General features: G+C 45.1%; 1 protein-coding gene across 3 annotated transcripts in view; it reads right to left on the reverse strand.

Moving 5' to 3' along the window:
- LOC139579123 (FHF complex subunit HOOK-interacting protein 1A-like) overlaps positions 1-21323 on the reverse strand; it is a 39360-nt gene that overhangs the window by 17091 nt on the left and 946 nt on the right. For 2 of the 3 annotated variants that reach the window (XR_011675674.1, XM_071407419.1), the window contains exons 2-6: positions 7601-7676; positions 5222-5461; positions 2143-2454; positions 1770-1969; positions 1506-1677 (exon numbers count right to left, since the gene is read on the reverse strand). Coding sequence is in view for 2 of the 3 variants with exons in the window: in XM_071407419.1 (XP_071263520.1) it covers positions 1506-1677; positions 1770-1969; positions 2143-2454; positions 5222-5341 (804 nt within the window). In the remaining variant the exon portion in view is untranslated. The remainder of the gene's footprint in view (positions 1-1505; positions 1678-1769; positions 1970-2142; positions 2455-5221; positions 5462-7600; positions 7677-21323) is intronic. The other variant, XM_071407420.1, reaches the window with a different exon arrangement.

The following is a 21323-nucleotide window of genomic DNA, read 5'->3' on the forward strand; positions in this document are numbered from 1 at the left end:
TTCATAACGGCTTAACAGAAGTGTTTGATAGTGAAGATACTAGTCGCAACAGGACAAGTGTTCTGTGAGGGATACTGTAAAAACTTTCAGATGTGCTGACTGGTGCGTTGAGGATTACACTTTAGAGAGTTATAGCTAATGATTTACAGTATATATTAAATATGAGCATTGAGCAACATACATTAATTATGAGTGGGGAAGTGTGTGGCACAAATGACTTTTATGCATTGATGTGTTCACTCTGGCTTCACTCTTAGTGGTTTTTATGGCGCAGATATAAATGATGTTTTCCCCTTCCATGCTTTGAGCTGTACTGTATGTTATAAATCTACCAAGTCCCTTCTCTTCATGGTCTCACACGCAAACGACTAGTGTGTGAATCTATGCATGTGATAGGTCAGCTTCTTTGAGACCTTAACGCACAAGAAGCCTCATCCCCCCCCCCCCCCCTCCATCAAAGCTGAAAGCGAGTGGAGAAAGGCAGCATTACTAAAATGACCTCTAGTTATTATATTTTTTTAAACCTTTATTTAACTAGGCAAGTCAGTTAAGAACAAATTCTTATTTACAATGACGGCCTACCGGGGAACAGTGGGTTAACTGCCTTGTTCAGGGGCAGAACGACAGATTTTTACCTTGTCAGCTCGGGGATTCGATCCAGCAACCTTTCGGTTACTGGCCCAACGCTCTAACCATTAGGTTAACCGCTGATTTACCTCTAGTTGATTTACCGGTTGCCCGGCTTCATCAATAACAATGGGCATTGACATATGGCTGTGTGATTTTAGAGTTACCATCCAAAAGCAAGTGATTTCCCTGGTGAGCTAATGCATCAAGATGGTGGCATGGTTTGATAAGTATTCTCATCAACAACACAGGTCAAAGTTACTACATCAGTCTAGCGCAAATCGGTTAATAACATCATTTATAATCATGGACTTAAGTGTTCATCCATTTTGTTTCATCAAACTAATATTTTTTAAATAGTTTACATTTTAAATATACAGTCTAAGATGTGTATAAATTATTTTTACAGCTGGGCTGAGTTTAGCCTTTTAATAACATGGGTGTGTTGCCTGTTACATTATCAAAACCATATGAATACCACACGTTTAACATACAACAGCTCCACTCTCCCTCGACCTGCTTTATTATGCATACAGTAGGCTAAGCATATTTGGGCTATGAATATCATACGCCTATCAGGGGACAAAGAGAGGTCAGGGATATTAACTTATCTGGTAGTTGGTACAATGAGTTAATAGAACATTTAGTCAAGGGCAGAACAATCATCCATATGACATGTATACAGAGGAGATAGAGAGAGGAGAGAGGGAGGGGGGGACAAAGTCTAAACAAAGAGAACAAGAGAAGGGCAAAGGGACAGTGAGACCTAAGAAACCGAAATACAGAGCCATAAAACGAGTCACAAATCACAGACAGAACGTGAACGAGACCAAAAGGAGCAAGACAACAGTATCATAAAGACAGACACATCTCCTCACCGGACAAAAGTAGGTGTTCTCTGCGATGTGCTGGGCCACGCGCTGGTTCTCTGCAGACAGTGACATGATGAGGAGCAGGGCGTCCCGGGCCTGCTGGCCCACCAGGCCCTCCCGGTGGATGAAGGGGATCAGCAGGGAGAAGATCAGGAAGTTGGCCGCCCCCTGGTCCTCGCTGTAACAATAATCATCCTCATAATTGATGGGATTTCTATAGAGCTTTTCCAGTATCTCAAAGCGCTTTATATTGTAAGGCGAGAAACTCACCTGGTATGGAAGAAGAGCTCCAGAACAGACTGGTCCTTGGCCAGGACACAGCACAGTTGGTTGAGTAATGACACCAGCTCAGCCTCCACCTCCGGGCCAGCTGTCCCCGAGCACGACGACAGGAGCATCATTAAGGGTCGTAACACAGGTTTGTGGTGCAGTAAGGGCTGCCGCGCCTGGCCCACAATCATCTCGTACATCTTAGAAAAAGGAGATTACTTTATTGTCAGTTGTCACTGAGATGTGTCTTTTTCCTTAATCCCAACCCCCCCGACACCCTCCTCACCCTCTGCCAGATTTCCCTGTCAGACCAGGGATTCAACCCCCCCCAACCCTCCAGTTACCGACCACCATCTCTAACATCTACACCTACCTTGAGCTGCTCCAGTTTCATTTCATCAGTAAACTGTCGCCTCAGGCTCCACAGGAAGAGCCTCTCCATGACGTTCTCCATCACCACAAACTCCAGGATGGGTCCCATGGCTCCCGCCTGGCCGGCGTCCTCCTCCATGAGCAGGAACAGCATGTGTTCCACGTAGTTCTGCACCGCGCTGGCCTCGTCCCCCGGGATGGGCCCGCCGAAACGCATGGGGCCGCCGCTGGAGAGGCCGATGACACCAAGGGCAGCCATGTTGCTGCTGGTGTTGCTGCGGAGAGGATCATGCTTCTCCAGGATCTTTACCACCTGAAGGGACAACGGGGAAGGTATGTCCATAGAAATGAATATAGTACCTGTAAATATGTGGTAATTTCACCTTCATTTTACAAGGAAGAAGATCAAATAAGATGAGATAGTTCTCACAGTGAACTGAATATTGTCTTTGGTCAACTTGAAGTTTATTTGATAACCTCGATAGAATAAGGTTAAATAAATCAACTAACAATAGAGACACAAAGCTATTACAGTATGCCATTGCTACTGTCATCGTAACAGTTGAAATCAAATTAGCAAGTTATTTCATCGCGTGTACACCAGAGTATAAGACAAACTCTCTCAAACTCTGCCAAAGTGCTTACAATGATGTTCAGGCTAAATTAGATTGAGTGAAACATGTTGGTTTGTTATGTTGGTAATATTCTCTCGGGAGGACTCATAAGTGACAGTTAATAATCATCATCAGACAGCCTGCTGCTGCCATTATTGATCTAGATGAACACAACAGTCTCTATCACAAGAGGAAGATCTGAGAGAGAATACAACTCAAGTCCTACGGGAAATAAATCGGGGAAAGCTGATGCATCGTTTGTGATTTTACGAAGATTACATTTGCCTGAGTCATGTCAATATAATATCTCAAGCCCAGGCAGTTACAATTGTGTATAAATTGGGTTTGTGGTGTTCCAATTCCACTGTTGCCTGCGGAATTCTGTACTGAAATGTAAATGGACAACCACAAATCAAGTGACATCGCATTTATATTGAACCATAAACAAAATTAACCCTGACAGCGACATGCACATAATATAAATATATTGATGGTAAATCAGCTTGATATGAAAGTGTATAAGGCTGTTTTGTCCTCTATATGCATGTGTCTTAGTGTGCAGATAGTCAGTCCCTCTCTAGTAGGACCTCCCTACATAAGCCTCACTAATGAATATAGGACTGTGTTCAGTTGGCCACAATGCATGAAAAAAGTTCTGTTGCCTGGGAAAAACAAAAATCTGTCTTCTCATTGGACAGGTTCAGGTAGTACCTCCCTGTTTCACTAAGTTTCAAAACATTCCTTTAATGAACACAACCCAGACATGGGAGGAACCATTCATAGAGCCACAACAATGAGCTCACTGTCCCCACCAGGCCCTGCTACCATGGCGATGGGAAGTCCACTGAGAGCAGAGGGAGAGCCAGACTGGCTGACTGAGACAGAGCCCCCAGGTGACTGATTGATCCAGGCATGATAGCGCGATAACCGCACAGGATGAGTGAAGAGAGGGAAGGAAGAGGGAGGGGAGTAGTGATGGGTGTCTTATTAAAGTTACCACTTCCTTCACTCATGTCTGTCTACAATCTTGTCGGGTATTTCTGGTGTAACAAATAGCTTTGAGGACATAGCTGGGTAACACAGTAGGACTATAGATGATCAAGTGGCCTTTTCTAACCACTGACTGGACTGACTAATAATACATGGAGGTGATGGAGGCATGGAGCCGTCAGGATAATGGATAACATGTACTGGTACATAGAGATACATCAATATAGTTCCCTTTGTGCACTGGTATCTGTATAGAACCATAGTGAGATGAAACAAACTGTTGCCCAGAACATATTATGCTGTCCTGGGCAACCCACTACACTGAGTGGATAACATCCAGCTCTCTCAGACATCCTAACAAAAGGACAGTGATTTCACAGGGGTCTGGAGAGGGAGAGATAAGGCTGAAGCCATTGACTGTCAATGAAAGTCTACCTATTTTTCTGAAATGTTTTCCTCAATACAGGGTCCCGGGGGGTGCCTACTTAGCAGGCTGGGCTTTTCCAGGAATTCTAAGACCCAAACTCAATAGCACTCCTATCAGGCTATTAATTAGCCAAAATGTAGGCAATTAAGACTCAGCTGGAGCCGTATTGTAGTGCCAACTTGCCTGCAGAGAGGGTCAAAGATCTATAAAATGTCCTATATTTCAGAATATGATTCTGTTGAAACCCTTAACAGTGAACTTCACAGGCCTAACATTTATATTATCCCATAGAGCGGCGCACATTTGGCCCAGAGTCGTCCTGGTTAGGGTTTGGCCGGTGTAGGCCGTAATTGTAAATAAGAATTTGTTCTTAACTGACTTGCCTAGTTAAATAGGTTAAAAATAAAGGTTAAAAATAAATAAAAATGATAAATGCTGAGAATGATACACAAAAATGAAACAGATTGAACATAATAATTTCAGGCCTCTTGGTGTTACTGTGTTGTTACTGTGTTATTACTGTTCTACGTCCAGCAACGTGAGCTCCGACCCCATTTTACAGTAAATTATGTTTGTGTTTCCAGGCCTTACTGTATTCTATTCTCTGTAGCTGAGAGGGGTGGAGACTCCTGCCAACTCCCTCCCACTGGGGTGAACTGAGGCTGAATAGAGAAGGGAGGAGCTAGTAGACAGTCATTATTTCAGTTACATACTGTAGCCGTTCAGTTACCACAATGAGGTCTGGGGCTGAGAGGGTTCACGTTCATGGGCGGGATTGTAGGAATTTAGGTTGTAGGATTTAGGAAATGTTTGTATTATAGGTTCTGCGGTGGGGTTTGGAGTTATGGTTCCAATTATAAGAGTTTGTGTTTTAAGAGTTTGAGGAAGAGCTTCTGGGTTAAAGTGATTGGGCTACAATGATATGCATTTAGTGTTCTGAGGGTTTGAGTTAGGGCCTGGGTTCTACGAGATTGAGCTATACAAGTTAAACAAGGGTTTTGAGCTGAAGTTATATCTAAGGTTACAGACAGAGTTGTGGTTTTGTTTACCTGTGCCCAGTGGTTCTTGAACACGATCATGCAGGTCTCTGGGTCCACCCCTTTCAGGACCAGGGCCTCCCCCTGTCTGCCATCCCTGTTTCCGTTGGCAACCATGGAGGCCATCATCATGGTGACCAGATCTAGTGTGGGTTAAACCATTACGCAGGACGGAGGGGGGTAGAGGGGGAGAGTCCTCACTGGAGACCGGCTGAGACCACTTGCACAGGGGTGTGAGGGAACACTGGGGATCTGCAGAACACAGAAAACATCATGTCATCATCCTGTACATGCAGATGGAGAATCAGTAGTTTGTCATTGTTCAAACCTATAACAATACATACTATGGCATACTGTAGTAGTAGCTGACAGATTAAGACTACTGTTAGCACAGGACAGATTAAGACTACTGTAGCCATAGGACAGATTCAGGGTGATTGATTGGGACATACTGTACAGTTGACCACTAGCCAAATAAACCACACAAACACTGCAGCAGCCTGCAACACGGTCTTCTCTCCCCCTGGATTCACAGCAGCTAGGCATGCGAGAGACAAGAGGGGGAAAACAATGACAGGGCACAGGCAGAGAGGAAGAGAGCGAGCGAGAGGGGGAGACACTCAGCCGGTGGCACAACCCATGCCCTCTATTCCTCAGCTCGACAAGTGCCTGCCAAAATGCTTACCCAGGGAAAAGTGGTGATCGCTTTGTAATAATAGAAGCCATTTAGCAGACGCTTTTTCCCAAAGCGACGTACAGTCGTGCTCGCATACATTTGTAAGTATGGGCGGTCCCGGGAATTGAACCCACTATGCTGGCGTTGCAAGCTCCATGCTCTAGCAACTGAGCTACAGAGGACCACAGAGTTACAGACGTAACGCCTCGCTAGGACGCTACAATGCACAGTGAATTCCATAAGGTCCCAGTGACACCACTTTCATCACTCACTCATCTTGTGACACCAGAAGAGATTATGACGTATGACAATAGAGTGTGTATTACCAGCTAGTGGGCCCGTGAGAACTAATAAAACACCATTCTTTCCATGAATTTTCTGGAACTGTTTTGGTATGTAAAATATGTTGACTTTGTCTGTAGCCTAAAGTTATGTTGATTCTGTTGGTTCTAGCTCTGTCCAGAAGCGCCTGAGAAAATGTGTGTCCCTCACATATCTAGAGAGTGAGGTCAGGTGTTCGTTTCTCACACTGCTCGTCAGTCGGGAACCAAAATAATGATTAAAAGTACTAAAAATAACTTGTCTGTCAAGACACTGCAGAACTATTCCAGCCTTAGAGTTTAACTGCTACACACTTAGACCTGTATCCCCACAGATTGAAATAAAACCCAAATACACTCTCTATGCTTATACCAGCACCGATGGAATTTGCAATGCACAGAGCCACTGGGAACTTAATTATGTGTCTGTGACAGTCAGATAACAATAGGTGCAAGCCAGGGTTATTTGTTGCTTCCCTTGTAAAGGAGGTGATTGTACAGGAAAGAGGACCATTGCTGCAAACAAAAGCTAGGCTATCTGCTAACATGGTGTAGTGCAACAGGCCATCTCCCTCCCCGCCCCAGTCCCTGCTCAGGTCAGTTATAAATAGGACTATAACTCAGGACGGAGGATATTTGGATTCTATTATCTTCCTAGAATCCCATGTTTCCGTTCCTCCGGGGACAGTGAACGGAGACTATGGCGGTTCTGAGAATCAGATGATTTTCATTCTAGATTCTAGTACCATGTGATGTCATTGGCCAAGTACCCACATCGGATGGGTGTATTTCTGAGAACAACTGATGGCATGGATATAATCTGTTGAACAACAGATCAAACTTTGAAGACTTGATAACAGACTAACAATTGGGACTGACTAGACAGTAAATTAAAAAAACTGGGCTACCGACTCAACCTGACAACAATGCAAACAAACGCACAATACCTAGTTAGCCGTTGCTCGGTACTAGCATATAATCAACCAGGTCAGTAAACAACATTTTAGGACAATGTCTTCTATTGAAGACGTCTGCTTCCTACAGCGTACAATAACAACACATGAATTGCAGCCATGCACTGCAGGAGTTCAACTGTAACCCTCCTGCTGGAAGCAGAAGCAGCTGCAGACCACAATGACCAATTAGAGATCAGAAAGGCTGCCCCTCAAACGGCCTCTCAACCAATCACGGCCAAGTCAAACTTTTTTTTGAATGGTTTCGACCCACTTGAAGAGGAGAGACTCAACAACCAACCACAGAGCTTGGCCCAACAGAGAGACACTGAAACACTCATGCTAAAGCTAAACACATCTGTTTTTAGTTAACACAGGGAACGTGCCTTATAGGAATGCATGGAGCAGGGTCACCCAGGACAGAAATCGCTGAAATTCCTACCTCTGTTTCACCATGGTTGCTCGTCCTGTATCGACAATACAGAATGTCCCCTCTTTACATCCAGACACACCCAGTCCTGTGGAGATAGAGAGAGAGGGAAAAGTCTAACTTTGACACAAAAGTAATGTGGTACGGAGCAGTGGAATGACTGGAGACTAGAGCTATGTGAGGAAGTGACTGGGCGATGTGAGTAAGAGGCTCAGAACACCACTGACTGTAGAGAGAGAGGGGGAGTAACATACAGAGAGAGAAAGAGGGAGTAACACAGAGAGAAAGAGAGCAATCCAACAACCCCCGCCACATCCACACACACTAAACAAGCATGGAGACAAAGGTGCCAAACTACAAACTAACATCTTCTGAAAGAACATAATAAATGTCATCATCATTTGTTGAATAATCATGCTACTGTTCACTCCAATTAGAGTTGTGATATAATTGGCGTCCCTGGTCAACCATGAGTCCCCCTCTCCTCCCTTTACATGCTATGACCTCTGACACGGTCACACTGAGGCACCATGGGAAACCTGTCACAACATCTTACAGCGCGCAGAAAGACTTGACTTCTACGATGTAACCACTGACCACACTCTTAGAGGGAGGCGCGATCACGGAAGTCCACACACGTCAAATAAAACACAAGCTAAAACATTCTAGGCATTCTCGACCCCACCAACAACCATACAAAATGCACTGCACACCAGTCATGTCCAAGTCGACTTACTCTGTAGCGACAACTCTGAAATGTTTCCCAGAAGATCATATCGGCATGATGTATTGTAAACATTAACCGCAGTCGGAGCTCAGTGTTTTTGTGTGTGCCCCCCACCCAGCCATAAAACACCCATTCCGCTGCCCAGACTGTGGCTGTAGTTCCACAAGGGACCTGCTCCACCTATGGAGGGGAAGTGGGGGTCCAGGTCCAGCTGGGTCAACGCAAACAGAGAGGGGAGGGGAAAGGAGGAGAGAGGGTGTTCTCTAAAGGAATCCACACCTCCATTCGTTCTCACACCCTCTACTCTCCCATATAGAGAAGCCATAAAGCACTAAACCTCTCAAGTACAGATTTGTAACAAGTTCTTAGTTTCACACTAAAAAGCCCCACTATAGTCCTGCACTGCTACCAACAAGACCCTTGGTCTGGACACAAACAACTCACCAAATACCACCAAATACCACATTCTCAAAGCTCAGCTTCTTCCTATAACAAGCACTCTTCTCATGGAGTCTGTTGTGAAGACACAACATACTGGAGACAGTGGGAGATATTTTTACAGTCCTCTGCTTAGTGTCCCAGCCAGATGCATGACCCCCAATTATAGGGTGGAGAGAGAGACAGTAGTAGCAGTCTGTCGGGTTCCTCCAGTTGGCTGCGTCTCTGTCTTAATGCCACAGTAATACATCCTCTCCTTCCACAGACAGACACATTACCTCCCCAGAGTCTGTGTCCTCAACCTCATGGGGTCAAAACAGGCCTGGTGGTAGATTAGTGTTGTACTTTTATAGTGGTTAACCTACCTAACCTGGACTCAGACAACAATGCACTGGCAACTACTGTGTCCTGGAATCAAACTGAAGATTATGTTTGTATCTTGGTTTCCTCTTAATATGGTTGGAGTATGACTGAGTGCCTTTTAAACTTCACTACAGGGCTAATGTGTCCCTGTATAGCTCAGTACTGTCTGTAGCTTAACACTCCTACATATTATATACAGGCTGTATCACAACCGGCTGTCGTTCAGAGTCCCATAGGGTGGCACACAATTGACCCAGCGTTGTCCGGGTTTGGCCGGTGTAGGCCATCATTGTAAATTGTTCTTAACTGCCTAGCTACATAACGGTTCCATTTAAAAAAAAAAAATTATATCCTCCCAGTCCCAGTACATTAAGAGGTAACTCTACAGTGTGCCAAGCCTTCAGACTGTGAGCGACCTCGAAAATAGAGTCAGTCAGTGATGAGCAATGTTGACCTCTTTAACCTATCCTAAATTCGTTTTTCATTCCTGTTATAGGAAGCTACTTTTTTGTATTAAATTATGCTGGGATTGACACTGAGTCATTCTAAAAACAAATTATAATCCCAGGAAATTAGAGGTCAAAAATGTATGACTACAGACTCCACACCAGTTGCCGAAAACACCAACAACTAGTAACTAATCTGAGACACTGGAGACAGAAATGTAGCTACTCCCCTCAGTACTTCCTTTCTATGAGAAAAACATGACCTAAATTACACACACGCCCCTACTGTAACCTCACTGCATAGTGCACTGCAGTTGGAAGACATATTGACGATACTACTGTATTGCCTGGAGAGGAGATGCTCCACTTGCTCAAAATAGAGCCCAGCAACATACTGTCAAGTCTGAAATAGAGCCCAGCAGCATACTGTCAAGTCTGAAATAGAGCCCAGCAGCATACTGTCAAGTCTGAAATAGAGCCCAGCAACACACTGTCAAGTCTGAAATAGAGCCCAGCAACACACTGTCAAGTCTGAAATAGAGCCCAGCAACACACTGTCAAGTCTGAAATAGAGCCCAGCAGCATACTGTCAAGTCTGAAATAGAGCCCAGCAACACACTGTCAAGTCTGAAATAGAGCCCAGCAACACACTGTCAAGTCTGAAATAGAGCCCAGCAACACACTGTCAAGTCTGAAATAGAGCCCAGCAACACACTGTCAAGTCTGAAATAGAGCCCAGATACACACTGTCAAGTCTGAAATAGAGCCCAGCAACACACTGTCAAGTCTGAAATAGAGCCCAGCAACACACTGTCAAGTCTGAAATAGAGCCCAGCAACACACTATCAAGTCTGAAATAGAGCCCAGCAACATACTGTCAAGTCTGAAATAGAGCCCAGCAACATACTGTCAAGTCTGAAATAGAGCCCAGCAACATACTGTCAAGTCTGAAATAGAGCCCAGCAACATACTGTCAAGTCTGAAAGAGCCCAGCAACATACTGTCAAGTCTGAAATAGAGCCCAGCAACATACTGTCAAGTCTGAAATAGAGCCCAGCAACATACTGTCAAGCCTGAAATAGAGCCCAGCAACACACTGTCAAGTCTGAAATAGAGCCCAGCAACATACTGTCAAGTCTGAAATAGAGCCCAGCAACATACTGTCAAGTCTGAAATAGGGCACTACTTCTATAAAGAGGAGCACCAGGGAGATGGGGCACTACTTCTATAAAGAGGAACACCAAGGAGATGGGGCACTACTTCTATAAAGAGGAGCACCAAGGAGATGGGGCACCACTTCTATAAAGAGGAGCACCAAGGAGATGGGGCACCACTTCTATAAAGAGGAGCACCAGGGAGATGGGGCACCACTTCTATAAAGAGGAGCACCAGGGAGATGGGGCACCACTTCTATAAAGAGGAGCACCAGGGAGATGGGGCACCACTTCTATAAAGAGGAGCACCAGGGAGATGGGGCACCACTTCTATAAAGAGGAGCACCAAGGAGATGGGGCACCACTTCTATAAAGAGGAGCACCAAGGAGATGGGGCACCACTTCTATAAAGAGGGGCACCACTTCTATAAAGAGGAGCACCAAGGAGATGGGGCACCACTTCTATAAAAGAGGAGCACCAAGGAGATGGGGCACCACTTCTATAAAAGAGGAGCACCAAGGAGATGGGGCACCACTTCTATAAAGAGGGGCACCACTTCTATAAAGAGGAGCACCAAGGAGATGGGGCACCACTTCTATAAAAGAGGAGCACCAAGGAGATGGGGCACCACTTCTATAAAGAGGAGCACCAAGGAGATGGGGCACCACTTCTATAAAGAGGGGCACCACTTCTATAAAGAGGAGCACCAAGGAGATGGGGCACCACTTCTATAAAAGAGGAGCACCAAGGAGATGGGGCACCACTTCTATATAAGAGGAGCACCAGGGAGATGGGGCACCACTTCTATAAAAGAGGAGCACCAAGGAGATGGGGCACCACTTCTATAAAAGAGGAGCACCAAGGAGATGGGGCACCACTTCTATAAAGAGGAGCACCAGGGAGATGGGGCACCACTTCTATATAAGAGGAGCACCAGGGAGATGGAGCACCACTTCTATAAAAGAGGAGCACCAAGGAGATGGGGCACCACTTCTATAAAGAGGAGCACCAGGGAGATGGGGCACCACTTCTATATAAGAGGAGCACCAGGGAGATGGAGCACCACTTCTATAAAGAGGAGCACCAGGGAGATGGGGCACCACTTCTATATAAGAGGAGCACCAGGGAGATGGAGCACCACTTCTATAAAGAGGAGCACCAGGGAGATGGGGCACCACTTCTATATAAGAGGAGCACCAGGGAGATGGAGCACCACTTCTATAAAGAGGAGCACCAAGGAGATGGGGCACCACTTCTATATAAGAGGAGCACCAGGGAGATGGAGCACCACTTCTATAAAGAGGAGCACCAAGGAGATGGGGCACCACTTCTATAAAGAGGAGCACCAGGGAGATGGGGCACCACTTCTATATAAGAGGAGCACCAGGGAGATGGGGCACCACTTCTATAAAGAGGAGCACCAGGGAGATGGAGCACCACTTCTATAAAAGAGGAGCACCAGGGAGATGGAGCACCACTTCTATAAAAGAGGAGCACCAAGGAGATGGGGCACCACTTCTATAAAGAGGAGCACCAAGGAGATGGGGCACCACTTCTATAAAAGAGGAGCACCAAGGAGATAGGGCACCACTTCTATAAAAGAGGAGCACCAAGGAGATAGGGCACCACTTCTATAAAGAGGAGCACCATGGAGATGGTGCTTTGCTTTCACACAATGAATGTAGTCACCTTTATTATTTTCGATGCCTGTGTAAACAACTCAATTTATAATGTCTCTGGGAGAGCATGTGACCCAGAAAAGTGTGTGTGTGTCTGTGTGTTTGTGCGTGCCTCTTTCCCAGGGGGGGCTAAAACCCAATCTCTCCTGTACACAACCCTGCATGCCTCTCCACTCAGTTTCACAGTCATTATCCAATTATACCAATCAGGTAATTATGTTAATGTGTTGCTTACACGTCTCTGGGCTGGATAAACAGAAAAGCTCTGAAGAAGTCTTGAAGTCAGCATCTCTCTTTGAAAACAGGAGTGTTGACTAAGGACCCCTGTTGCGAACCTCAGCCAGACACACACACACTTTGGAGGCAGTTGAACAGAGTTGAAAAGGGAATTAAAGGCATGCTGCTTTAAGCAGGGAGCGCTGTAAACATCCAGGCGTTTTTTTTCTGTTTTGGAGCGAGTCAGTGACTAATCTGGATCAATAATGAATATATAGTCTCATTGATCATGAGGACGTATGTAGTAGCACACTACTTGTGGCGCATTTATTCTAAAAGGAGGAATGAGGTGAAATGGAACAGACCTCCTGCTGTGATCGGGCACAGTGAAGAACCCCTGTTGGGATCAGAGACCTGAGTCACTGATGAAAGATTACGATGTAGCCTAGATGGTGATGAAACTGAATGATGACAACTGCAAGGGATGATGATGATCTCATTCTGTCATTATCTTTCTCCATCCCCACTCTCACAAGTACAAAGGAAAGACAAACCTCCACACTGCTCTTGCTCATTACCCACTCCTACCGGCACACATAGAGGACATGAATCCACTACAGGAGCTTCCACCGTTTCAAAACACATCCGTTACCTAGCAGCACTATCGAATCTAGTTCCATCCCCCTCTCGCCCACAGACCTAGTGCCATCCTCTAACCATGGTTTCTACCATTCATGACTAGATGTTATTTCTGAAGGGTTTGGGTCAGAGTACAGGGGTGAGATGATTTCCCCTTGGGGTGGAGGTTAACTCCTCAGAGAGCTTTGTGTGAGTGAGGGAATACGGAACAGCAACACCAGGAGAACATCAAACCTGCTTTGAAGCCTAGTAGAGATGATAAGGAACATGGAGAATTGAGAGGAAGAAATAGGCCAACTGTAGCAGTGTTTTAAAGCCATACCACCACAGTCAAACTAGACTGATGATAAATTAAATATAGCAGCATACCACCATATTGATTTTGCTAAGGAAGCGCAGGGGGAAAGGGAAAGAGAGATGGAGAGAATGAGAGAGAACAAGAGATACAGAGAGAGAGAATGACAGAATGAGATAGAGAGAATGAGAGAGCGAGAGATACAGAGAGAGAGAGAGAGAGAGAGAGAAAGAGGGACAGAGAAGAGATCAACAACACATTCCCCATGCTACTGTTAAATTCATTCTAAGAACCTGTTAGACTAGAGGACACTGACCTGCTGACAGTGTTCTCTGTCAACATTGTGTTAGTTTCGCCTTGGGTTTAGAAACATCACTGCATTGACATTTGCCTATGTCCCCTTGACATAACAATGCTATGACACATAGCATGTATAGCATAGGCCTACCAGTCACTGAATGTGTATAAGTGTCTCCTGAGTAATGAAAGTAGCCAAGTACAAAAGACACAGTAGTACCACAGTAGCCTACATCCCTATTCAACCAGTGCATGCCATGTACGTCTACACCAGACAGCGTCCCCAAAATGGCCGTGGCTGGCATCTCCACCAGGTTCCAGACCCCCTGCTGTTAAAATAATATTCTCCAGGTTACAGCAAACGTGTTGGGCTCATCAGTCTGTGTACAGGGAATTAGGAGAGGTAGCTTCTAAACAATACGATTTCTACACAGAGAGAAGAATAACTGAATGATACACTATAGCTCCACCTGAAACTGGAATGGTTTGAACTGAAGTTCAACACTGAATTCTACCAGACCAAAAGACCATGCATCTTTGTAAAGTTGGTTACTGGTTGACTATACACAGAGCAACAAGTCCTGGTCTGGGTTAGGTAGAGAGACCTAGCTAACTGCCAAGGTAAATACATTGAGATAAAGCTATAGAAAGTGAAGTGAGGTCTATTTTGTTATGTCATCCTTTGAACGTGTTATTCAATGGATGGGCTGGGAGGGAGAGAGAGAGGCTTCACAGGTAACAAAAGATGAAGAGCTTTTCACAGGAGATAACACAGACAGAGCCACCGATGACAGGATAGAATGTCTGCCTAAGGACAGAGGCTTTGTAAGCATCATCAGTGTGTGTGTGTGTGTGTGTGTGTGTGTGTGTGTGTGTGTGTGTGTGTGTGTGTGTGTGTGTGTGTGTGTTCTGACAGAGTGGCTCCGGTTTCTAAAGCTGTGAGATGTAAAATGCGTCTCTCTCTCGGCAGGTGTATCACACACTAGGGCGAGGTCATGATAGATAGCTGAAAAGACAGCTAGCCACACCTACAGTAGCACTCACAAGGCTGTCCTAACTTGCAGTACACTGGCTTTTTTTTTTTACACTTGCTGAACATGTTGCTGTGTGTGATTCCTACCTCTGAAGCCAGACATTTAACTCTAATGAATTCTAGGTACACATATTGTTACACCCACCCAGCAATGAGAACTCTTTTTCACAATATTAATTAGTAGTCTGAACGAGTGTCTGCTTCTTAAATTAGCTAAATGTATGCATGGCATTTTTCAATACTGTCGACTGAACCACCAACCAATGCATTAGTCCACCACACTCCCACAGCCTGTGCATCTGGACTCTGTGACTGATGTAAGATCATTAAGTTCTATCAGGAAGAGCGACTTCCTGATAGAACTGTCTCTCTTCAGACAAAGCCCATAATTATGTCCTGGTCAGTGGCAGGGCCTGGTCTAGGACTAATGGAAGGGCCTGGTCCAGGACAAACGGACCAATGGCAGGGCCTGGTCCAGGACAAACGGATCAACAATAGGGTCTGTCCAGGACGAATGGGCTCTTACATTGGCCCCCACCAGTGATAGACCAATGGGTGATAGACAGAGGACATTTACAGTGGCTTGGTGGCCGTGGCAACCCCAGTGATAGATGGGCCCCATTAAAAAGTGATGGTACCTTGTTGAAATATTTACAGGTGGGCCACAACTGGGGCCACAGAGGGAGAGCCTGGCTATATATAGTTTATATGCCCCCTTCTCCAATGAACAACACAGACATTTACAATAGGAGGACAACATCCAGTGTCATCTAGGCGTCCGTTCTCCTGTAGCCGAGGGGACGTTGCCCACTGTCTGCACTACAGTTAGTCTCTATGACATTTACATTTAAGTCATTTAGCAGACGCTCTTATCCAGAGCGACTTACAAATTTGAAACAGTTAGGCGTACTGCATTCAGACTAGGAACGCTCATAACATCACAAATATACATCTCGCTGAAACTCATCTGTGTTGGCTACATTAAAACAGAGCACCAATCAACAAATCATTCTGAGGCAACTTCCAATACATCAACAGTCAGTCGTATTTCTGAAATGAAACATCAACATGAAGGAGACTCAACAGCTGTGCCCATTAACAACCTAATACAACAGGGTAAAAGCCATAAAGGACCTTATCAGATAGGACTGTGATTCTGTGTTAAAGACCAGCTGAAGGTTATAGCCTGAGGTGTAGGTTGGGCTCAGTGGGGGAGGTTGATTAACATGTTCAAACACATCAGCTCACCTTCTCATTACCTGCTAGGGAGGGAGGAGGCCCGGGTGGGGGGAAGGGAGAGACTGGTAACCAGGGAAAGGTCAACAAGCTGAGTGGATTAGAGCCAAACTCCCCAGAGGATCAACACATATTATAAAATGCATACCCAGGCTGAGACACCCAGTGTTCTCTTCCCCACAGCATTAGGTACAGCACATAATGGCACAGCAACATGCTGCCTGCATTTAGAGTGGCTAAAACAATCCCTTGAGCCACTGCGTAATAATGACTGCCATGAGACTCTGAGACAGGGATACAGAGAGCTGTACAGCCTGCTACGGTGAGATAAGGCTAGTTGGAATGGTTCAATAATACTGAGACAGGTGAGTAGTAGATAACACAGGAGACAATGGTACAAAATACAGCCTTCAAGTGCATGTTAGCTTGTCAGTGATCCAGGGAGTGTGTGAAGTGATTCTTGCAGTATGTGTGTATGTGTGTGTAACTATACTTGTGGGGTCCCCACAAGAATAGTAAATTAACAGAAATTTGACCAACTGGGGACATTTCGTTAGTCCCCACAAGGTCAAATGCTATTTCTAGGAGGTTTAGAGTTAAGGTAGAATTAGTGGTAGAATTAGGTTCAGGAGTTAGGGTTGAGGTTAGGTTTTTGGGTTAAGGTTAGAGGTTAGGGAAAATAGGATTTGAATGTTTATAAATTGTGTGTCCTCACAAGGTTAGTTAAACAATACTGTGTGTGTACGTTCAGTAGAACAGTACCACAGCAGAACTTCCACATACTTTTCCACAGACGTCATCCCCATGTAGCTGTACACAACAAAGGCCAGGAGTCAGGAGGGGAGTAGGTAGATCTCTGATGGCAACATGGATAAATGGGTTTAGTGTGGGAACATCAATCCATATCTCTGCTGCTGCTTCCTCTCTCCCTTGTTTGCATGCTGCCGCATGTTTGCATGAAGGAGAGACGGCGGGGGGATAGCGAGGTGGAGGGATAAATTAATGGAGAAATGGAGGAAGAAGTTTCAAGTTTTATTCATCTTATGTAAAGGATACACATTGTATACACTACTCTGTCCAATGAAACGCTTACTTTCAGGTTCCTTCTCGACAACGCAACAATAAAAGATAAGAATACGACCATAAAATAAATGGCTCAGTAGAATATATGGCAAATGTTTAAATTGTGCAGTATTAGCAATAGTAAATAAGAGTCTGGTAGCAGCAGAGATGCAGCGATGAATAGCAGAGCATTGCTGTGATGTTGGTAGGGCCCTTCTCAGAAGGGATGAATAGCATAGCATTGCTGTGATGTTGGTAGGGCCCTTCTCAGAAGGGATGAATAGCATAGCATAGCTGTGATGTTGGTAGGGCCCTTCTCAGAAGGGATGAATAGCATAGCTGTGATGTTGGTAGGGCCCTTCTCAGAAGGGATGAATAGCATAGCTGTGATGTTGGTAGGGCCCTTCTCAGAAGGGATGAATAGCATAGCTGTGATGTTGGTAGGGCCCTTCTCAGAAGGGATGAATAGCATAGCTGTGATGTTGGTAGGGCCCTTCTCAGAAGGGATGAATAGCATAGCTGTGATGTTGGTAGGGCCCTTCTCAGAAGGGATGAATAGCATAGCTGTGATGTTGGTAGGGCCCTTCTCAGAAGGGATGAATAGCATAGCTTTGATGTTGGTAGGGCCCTTCTCAGAAGGGATGAATAGCATAGCTGTGATGTTGGTAGGGCCCTTCTCAGAAGGGATGAATAGCATAGCTGTGATGTTGGTAGGGCCCTTCTCAGAAGGGATGAATAGCATAGCTGTGATGTTGGTAGGGCCCTTCTCAGAAGGGATGAATAGCATAGCTGTGATGTTGGTAGGGCCCTTCTCAGAAGGGATGAATAGCATAGCTGTGATGTTGGTAGGGCCCTTCTCAGAAGGGATGAATAGCATAGCTGTGATGTTGGTAGGGCCCTTCTCAGAAGGGATGAATAGCATAGCTGTGATGTTGGTAGGGCCCTTCTCAGAAGGGATGAATAGCATAGCTGTGATGTTGGTAGGGCCCTTCTCAGAAGGGATGAATAGCATAGCATAGCTGTGATGTTGGTAGGGCCCTTCTCAGAAGGGATAAATAGCGCTAGGCCTCGCCACGCTCTCATCCTATCATTAACCAGATCAGAGGAGATAATAGGCTCCATTGGTTTGGAGTCAACAGGCACACACTACTGCTGTTGCGCCTGATTTTGAACTGCCGTAGTGTTAAGATATGAATCTTCCCTCTACAGTCAGTCTCCTCACTAGACACCATGCTGTTCTATAGATGGAGAGCAGTGGAGGCTACTGAGGGGAGGATGGCTCATAATAATAGCTGGAATGGAGTAAATGGAATGGTATCAAAAACATGTTTTTCATGGGCTTGATACCATTGCAATCACTCCATTCCAGACATTATTAAGAGCCGTCCTCCCCTCAGCAACATCCACTGACGGTGAGTATGCTTTAGGTCATTGGAGGTCATTTTAGGTTGTTGGAGGTCCTGCAATTTGTGATGTATCCTGAGACAAAAACAAGCTACGGTGTCTCAGCTTAGTCAAAGAGAAGCAACTTCAAGAAAAAGCAAACAGGTAGAAGTAAACGTGACGTGACTGTAAAAATCTACCTTTAAGGAACATGCCATGTCAAATACGAGACAAAGACACGAAGAAGCTTGACAGCTTCTTCATACTTCTCAATAAGTGGTAATCAACAGTAGACAATAAGAGGTACTTAACCGAAAGATCGCTGGTTCGAATCCCCAAGTCGTCAAGGTGGAAAAATCTGCCGTTCTGCCCTTAAGCAAAGCAGTTAACCCCCAACAACAACTGCTCCCCGGGCGCCGATGACGTGGATGTCGATTAAGGCAGCCCCCTGCACCTCTCTGATTCAGAGGGGTTGAGTTAAATGCGGAAGACACATTTCAGTTGAATGCATTCAGTTGTGAAACTTACTAGGTATCCCCCTTTCCCTTTACTTAGTGGAGACTATCAGTTCAATCAACAGTAGATAAGAGGTACTTAGTGTAGACTTTCAGTCTAAAAAGTTACATAACAGTTGTGTTAAGGTTCAGAGGTATGGGCAACAGTCAGTCATCCCCAGCGGATTAGGTTAAGACTATGTTAACAACTCCAGCAAGTGGTCCTCTACACAGCTACCTTGGGTAGACAGGGAGGTAAGGGGGGATGTAATCCCAAACACGGGACAATGCTGAGCCTGAGCCGGGCTGAGGCCATGGCCAGTGTGAGAAACTGGGAGAAAGGGAGACCGTTCGGTCAGTGGGCCGGTGAGATGTCACAGCCACCGCTGTTGGCATGGTGGCTGTCCCAGACACCTGTTCCTTCCCTGTTCCAGTCACACGGTGGCCTGGGTTTATGCTACCTCATGCTGCCCTGCATGGCTGGTCACTTTGTTCCCTGGCCTAGTCAGAGAGATGATTTTCAAAACAAACTTAACCGAGCATGCCCTCTGTGCTTGTTGAAAAAGCAGCACATTCTGCAACGTTAACAACAGCCTGTCAGGATAATCGGAAGGACCTCAAGCTCAAGGATCACCAGTTAGCGGCACTCTCAGCTGCTTGTGCCTTCTGATTGACAACCATCTATGACGTAGAGAGAACACCAACTGTTCACTGACACACACATAGCTTATGAAGTGTTGCACCATATGTTAGAAATAGCCAATGGGAGTTGATGAGTACACGATTATATTCATATCTCAGTGCCCTGGGTAAACGGTGTTACATGATACTCTGTCCTCAATAGCTTGGGTTAGCCCTACAGGTCTCACTGTAGACTGAAGTGGTCAAACCAGACATTCCACTATGTGAAATTAAACCAGCTAGCCTGTGTAATGCTCCATTGACATGCATGTCAGGGATTTAAAAGGGACAACCCTTCACATTGCCTCCTCACTTGACTTGATCACACACATGTGGTTACTTAGCAGAAAAACTCCTTACTTTTCCAGTGCATTCACGTGTTACAAAGCCAATATCTTGCTATATAAAGTCTCCGTCCCCTGCTATGTTGACATGGTGATATGAATTATTTGTTTACGTTAGGTATAGGCCCTATATCACAGCCCTTTCTCAATGCAAGGTGCCTCAGTTGGAGCGATGAGACTTGTGGGATATGACCTCACTAGTCTGTGTGGTTAAAGATCACGAGGCAGAGCATCTTAAAGCTGTTTACTACTAGGTCAGTATGTGGGTAAACTAGAATTCTGGAAAGGCCATATGAAGGCGAGGTGTGTGTCAAGTGCAGGGGAGGCTGGTGTGAGGAGCTATAGGAGGACGGGCTCATTGTAATGGCTGGAATGGAATAATTGGAACAGAGTCAAACATGGTTTCCATGTTTGATAGTGTTCCATTTATTCCATTCCAGCCATTACAATGAGCCCGTCCTCCTATAGCTCATCACACCAGCCTCCACTGGTCAAGAGGGGCTCGCTACATTCTCTCTTTAGGTTCTGTGTGGGTAGGAACAGACTGCCATTCTCATTGGCCTGGAAATCCACATGGAAAATGCACACAGATGTAAACACAAGTACACAAGTACACAAACAGACACTACTGTACATACTGTAAAATCCCAATTACAACAAGTCCACAATTCAGATTTTCCTAGTTATTCAGCACATACTGTACTTTCATGACATCAACCCTAATATTTACACTAATCAGGACAACTGAGCCTGGAATCAACTCTTCCTACTATTATACAGAAACAACACCTGAGCAGGAAATCAGATCAATTTAGTCAGTGTGCTAGAATTAAACACTGTAACATCCACTGACAGTTCCCAGGAGTAAATGAAAGGACTTCAAAAAGCTGCCCTCTGTGTGCATTTTCTGGTGCCAACTCCCAACTTCCACAGTGAGTGTGCTGACAGTATGCTGACAGCAAAATTCAACATTTCTCAAAAAAGTTCACTTCAAATACACTGCATATAGCAAACAGTTTTGACTGAGTTTTATTACACAGAGTAGGGTTTTTGCATCAAGTAAAATTGTGTTAAAATCAATTTCTATCAACACTGATTTTCCTATAACAACTTTGATGTAAAACAATCCCTGTATAGTTCACACCATTGAGGTATAAAGAACGGTCCACACCCAACCAGACTGTAAATAAAATATGGCCAACCATGAAACATTGATGGGTGTCTGTTTGAATGTGATCCCATGAGGT

Source organism: Salvelinus alpinus, chromosome 6 (assembly GCF_045679555.1).
Source record: "Salvelinus alpinus chromosome 6, SLU_Salpinus.1, whole genome shotgun sequence".
Classification (NCBI taxonomy): domain Eukaryota; kingdom Metazoa; phylum Chordata; class Actinopteri; order Salmoniformes; family Salmonidae; genus Salvelinus; species Salvelinus alpinus.